Here is a 6,000-nt window from a genome sequence, read left to right as displayed (position 1 = left end):
TTATAAATGTGAAATTAGCCACCTGCAATAACTGTTGTAAAATTGTTAAATTAGTAATGGTGATTAGTCTCATTTCTTGCTGTAATATCAGAGAACTAGCATGAAACAGCAGTAAAAAGGCTCCATACATAGTCCAGAAAATAAGTTAAACCCAGTCTTATTCCCTCAGTGAAATCAAAAACCTCGCTGAACTCACTGCAGGCCTGCTTGCTTGCAAGAACTTTGTCACTTTATATCCCCACTGAAATAGCACAAAAGGGAACAGGAAAGAGTGATCCATTTTTTTAATGCCTGCTAAAAATTAATCTGGCATGAAAAGAATTACAAGTCACAAGATGCCACAGAAAACTGGAATGTTTCAGCTTAATAAAATCACAGTTCCCAATTCCACTTTTTTTACAGCTTGAAGCATCCAATCTTCAACATACATTTCCATCCTCTTTACTTAGTTTAACGAAATACGTGGATGCTCTGAATAAATAGCATGGCTTTACTCAAGCATGTACTGTATCACTGAAGGATCCACTTCCTCTGCCATCAGACTGGAGTGCAGACTTTGGATTGTTGCTTTTTTCCCCAGCCGCTGTTTCCACAGGACAAATGCAGCTACGATCTGTGACTGCAGGTTGTGCGGGTGATTGACTTTACATCGATAGATGTCAGTATGGGACAAACCCAAGCACAGAGCTACATGCTCCCATTCAGGTCCCAGCCTCCTCGCCAGCTTGTTCAACTGCTGATCTGTTGGTGACATCTTCAAAATGCACGGTGCAACTTCAGTTAAATCTATAAAAGATTAAAAAAAAAGAGAAAGAAAAAACATATGTGTCACTAGGCAATGCTGCAAGAGTTAATGGGAATTAACTCTTTAATTAATAACCTTGACAAAGGAGGGAATAAGCATGAGCAAAGCTGAGGTGAAATAATTCATTAAATAAACAGAATATATATTTACCTAGAAAAATTAATTACATAATCAACCAGAAGATTAACCAGAGGAAAACTAGTGCTCAGTAGACCATACTAGGGAGCCTTGCGGTTTTGGATGTCAGTAATCCAGACATCAGAGCTGTACACCAAAGCAAAGACTTCCAAAAGTAATTATAGATTTCGGGGTAGTGAACAAGAAAGGTTTTCAAGGAACCTGCTTCCAGCAGCCATCACCCTCAATGTGCTTGCACCAGTATGATACAGTGACAAGTGACAAACATGGGACCAATAATACCTTATTACTAATATTCTGTGACTCTGTTTATACATTTCAGAAATAACTCTTATTCCTTAGTTAATAGTTATTACGCTATTTTTTTTTTCCTGAGAGTTGTTCACAGGAAATTCTGTCCTAAGATGCTACTTACCCTTTCTGCCCTGTCATATATGGTAAACTCATCTTGAGGAGACCAGCCTTGAGGGGTTTTCCTCTATTTGAATGAATCCATAAGAATGGTTCAGGTGAACCCAAATGAACAGGGCATCAACACTGTTCACAAATACAAATTATGCTTCCTTATCCCTCAGTTCTCATTCTCAGTTCTTGCAACACTCCTGAAATCAGGTATGTATGTGCCACAGCTCCATTCATCTGACCTCCCTGAAGATGTTTTCAGAAGAATGCAAGGAGGTCCCATTTTTTCTCAGATTCTTGCCTGATGTTAAGTCCCTTAGGATTGTTCACGTACCCAAGAGAATGCACTCTTTATCCAAAAAGATGCTTTACGTTGAACTGGTACATGAGGAGGGCAGGATCAATACAACTACCAAAACAGCCTTTATAGGAAGCATTAAGATAGCTGTAATTACCAGCAGTAAAAATCTTGTAGGGACTGAATCAAGCTTTTGTTGCATACACAACTGATCTCTTTATGTGTTCCCCAGGATAATCTGATAATTAAAAGAAAACCTGAACTAAATATGCTATGATTAATTATTACTGAGAAGAGAAATAGACACTTTTAAAATACAAACTCTTTCACTGGAAAGAAGATGACTAAAATAACTAGATTAATTAACTAGATTCCTCTAAATGTGCACATTTCTCTACTGATTGTAAAAGGAGCATTTGGTATAAGCTCAAATGTTGATATTGATACTGTAAACAGCCAGTGACAGTGAAATGATTCTCTGCCTATAAGTTCAAACCATATGCTAGCCTTTAAAAAGGTACATTTAGAAAAGCAGCATAAAATACCTACAAAGCATATTTGTTTTTCAATAGTCTTTGTGATCAAAAGCTGAAATAAGGAGTCAATGCAGTCTGCAATTGCTGCTCTACTTCTCTTGCTGAAGATACTGCAACAAAACACAGGCAAAATATCCCCTTGAAAAATGCTGATTAGAGCCTGTTGGTCTGAAGCAGCAGACTCCCTTCAGAAATGCGGCTTTGCAAAATCTAATTTATAGCTCCAATATCATGCTCACAGTCTCCACTACAGCAGAAGAGAAACTCCAGAAAGCACCATTCCTTCATTTTATCAAAAGTAATTGTTTTTGCATAAAACACCCAGAGCCTGCAAATGCTTGTACAATTTTGGCCAAATAATACACAAGAACTATACAAAGCTGCTTTGAGTAAAGAGAAAATTGCTTTCTGAAGAATATTTAGGTCTCTTTGCTCTTTCTGTCTCCAGACTGCCAAAGGAATCTGGGGCAAGTACTGGTTTGTGGGTAGGGCAGAGGATGCACAACTTCTGAAGAAGGCTGAGCAATACCTGTGGGGCTGCCCTATGCTGTCACATCAGATGTGATACCAGTTTCACAGATATGTCAGGACAAGGCAGAATCTTTCATGAATGCAAATAGTTGAGAAGAAAATAAATATAGTTACACTGCGTTGTCATCGACAATACTTTTTGATATTAAACCCTTTCTTTGGCTTATGGTAGCTACTGTGTACCCACAGCAGTAATACCTGCCAGTCTGGGCTTTTTGCTCTCACACTGAAGTTTTCATATGTCACATCCACTAGCAGAATGATTTTATGATAATGAGATGTGATCAAGCAGGAAGGCCTAATAATAATACATATCAGCCTTTGTCCATCCAGCCTTTGATATTAGGCAGGCTTTTTTACTACAAGAAGTATCTTGCCTTCAGTCTGTTATCAGCCCTTTAATAAGAATCAGAATAAAACCCATCCAGGAGATCTTTTCATCTTATGCTACCATCTGATTCTAATATGGATGTGGAAAACTCTGGGACAGAAGCCAAATGTTAAATTTAATACAAAGGACTGGTATTTCAGTCCCATTTTATTTTCTGTGATAGCTCATTTTCAGCTCTGATAGAAAACACTGTGGAAAGCTGGAGATAAATATTACATGACAGGCAATGTTATTTAGAGGTATAGAATAAATATTTAGTGATATCTTTCAGTTATAACAAATGCAAAATCACAAAAAGAACTGGATATGTTCTAGGATTAATACTACTCCTAATTCAATAAACATAATGGCATTTGATGTGAAGTGAGTTCTCTGTGTTCATGCCCAAACTGCTTTGAATATATTGCAAAAATATTAAAGATATATATTTTTAGCTATGGTTACTACAAACTCTCATTTATAATCTCCTCTTGTCAGGAACTGCCTGAGGGAGGTAATGAGATTAGAGCAAAATCACCTTTGAAAGATACCTTTGAAAGGTACTTTTAGGATACTGAGACCTCATTTTTGAAAAAAAAAAAAGGTCAGGTTTTTCTTTGCTCTAGGTGGCTCCGATGAGTAGGTGTATATGTGCTTCTGTCAGGCATGTGCTTCTGCTTAGCAAAACGAGGATTGCACTGTTAAAAATGGGAAGACGTGGAAGAAATGGGGCTTGGGGCACCACCAGAGGGTGTTGAGGGTTGTCCTGGAGAAGGCAATTTGTGCTGCTGTCACCTCCAGGAGAGCACCAAGTGTAACACTGTCCAGCTGTGGGCATGGTCTAGGCTGCGAAGTGCCAGGGCCACACGCTGCAGAGATTTAGAGGCTGAAGTCTCACTGCTCATGCTGAAGCCACTCAGATCCTGAGGAATGAGGTGCCAACAAACAGCTCTGTGCTGGGGAGAGAGCCAGCCTGGTGCAGAGCTTCTCCCCTGGGACCACCAGGCAGCTGGCGGCGTGGTTCTTGGGACCATGAAAATCCCCTTCCATAGGGCTGGAGACAGGAAGGACACTCTCCACTCTGGTTGTGAAGCTGAAATTGACCCAGAGAAAGACCTGTGACTCCTTTTACTCAAAGCTGTAGCACAAGGGAATGTGCTTCTCCCCATCTCCGGTGAAGGAAGCTCATCCACACTAAGCTTTATCCTAGCTGTTCCAGTCAAAAAACAGGAGATGCTGACAACTTCTGGCCTGTGTGTACATCTGTACTTCCAGACCACTGCACAGACCAAGAGTTACAATGGTGCTGGTGAGTGTGGATAGGAAACAGAACTGGATATAAATAGTATCACAGATACAGACCAGACAAAACAGAGTCACCCAGATAACAAAGATACAAAACCACGTGGGGCAAAGGCAGAGAGTCAACATTTTGCATTTCTTTTTCTTCAGAACCTCTTTAGCTTTAAGTAGGAGACTCCAAGAAGATACCGGAAAAATCAGGGTGACAAAAAACAAGCTCACCTCAGCTGTGTCCCACTTGGCACAAATGGGAGGATGTAAGATAAAAGTCCACACAGGAGACAACAGCCAAAAGAGCTGAGACATTTCTGGGTGACCTCCAAAGCACCCAGTTGATTCCTCAGAACTGCTGGGACCCAAAGTGCCTTACAATTTTATCTAAAGGACCCTTCTCCACATACGTGTGACTTCTTTGTGCATGACCAAAAGCATTTGTTGGAGTTTCAGAGAGACTTCTCCCCTGCAAAGTCAATACATTTTAACACAAATGCAACTTTTTGGCTTTTGCTGTGTAAAAGGGACTTGGATAGAAATTGCATCTGAATCCAAAGTACTGAAAAAGTCTCAGTCAGTTGCTGCCTAATCCTACAAGAATAATGCCACAGACAGTTCAGGAGACAACTGAAGAGTCAATGATATATTATGGCCCCTCTTTTATCTAATAATTAATAAATCTGTCTGTTGGGAAAGGTGTTTCTGCAGATTCGTGTCTGCTTCCAGCACTTCCTCAGTATTTTATCCACTTAAATGACCATGTACAGTCTTGTAGTATAAGACAGAAGAAGCCCTGGAAGAGGAAATGGGAATCCAGCTATCTCTGAGCTGCCCATTCTAATGCTGAAGTGCACAAACACACTCCATTTCTCCTAGAAAATCATTACATAAAAAAGATAAAGATTTCCCTGGAAGGGTCAAGAATGCTTGACCCTAGCCTCCAGTACAGCACCTGCTTGAGAGAAAACTCTCCTGCGAATCAAGCAGTATGCTGAAATGAAGGATGCAAGAGGCCTTGGCAGGAATAATACTAGGAAAATGTTCTAATTTTTATATAATCACATCTAAAACATGTTGGTGAGTCTGGTCTTCAAACACTGCATAACTGGAATGGGACTGTAAAGAGTCCTGCTTGGACATGCATCTGGCCTCAGCATCTCCCCCTGCTAGGTGTATGGAGTCCTTCCTGATCTGGACTCAAGACACTAACTGTTCACTTAATCCTCTTATCAAATCCTAGTAATAATTTCTGAAGAGTTCAAAGCAAATATTTCAGACTCCTCTTTAATCATCTTTTCAGGCATCTGGAGAACAGTTCTTCCCTGAGAAGTGGTAAAGTTAGATTAAGAGGTTCTACAAGCAGCAAACCAAAGAAGCCTAATTTCCACCCCCAGGATGTGAATCCTACAGCTGACTTCAGGTCTTCTCCAGCAGCTTACCTGTTCTCAAGACACTCATGAAACTGCTCCTCTTCTCAACAGCAAATAGATAGGCTTCTTGATTTTGGACAAGAGGTTCAGAAGCTACTAGGGGTACATGCATACACACAACACCCCACAGCAGAGGAGTGCATGGCCCTGGTTACTAGAGGAAGTTAAGCTAAAAGGAGCTCTGCAGCTTCTCA

General features: G+C 40.3%; 1 protein-coding gene across 2 annotated transcripts in view; it reads right to left on the bottom strand.

Moving 5' to 3' along the window:
- Positions 1 to 269: 269 nt before the first annotated feature.
- Positions 270 to 6,000, bottom strand: part of CRADD (CARD and death domain containing adaptor protein) — a 76,213-nt gene continuing 70,482 nt past the window's right edge. For both annotated transcript variants that reach the window (XM_021527987.4, XM_031507591.3), the window contains exon 3: positions 270 to 786. In XM_021527987.4, the coding sequence (XP_021383662.1) occupies positions 491 to 786 (296 nt within the window). In that variant the 3' untranslated portion in view covers positions 270 to 490. The remainder of the gene's footprint in view (positions 787 to 6,000) is intronic.

Source organism: Lonchura striata, chromosome 1A (assembly GCF_050655825.1).
Source record: "Lonchura striata isolate lonStrDom1 chromosome 1A, ASM5065582v1, whole genome shotgun sequence".
In the NCBI taxonomy this organism is placed as follows: Eukaryota; Metazoa; Chordata; class Aves; order Passeriformes; family Estrildidae; genus Lonchura; species Lonchura striata.
Note: the sequence above shows the minus strand (reverse complement) of the source record. Positions and strands in the feature narration are given on the sequence as shown.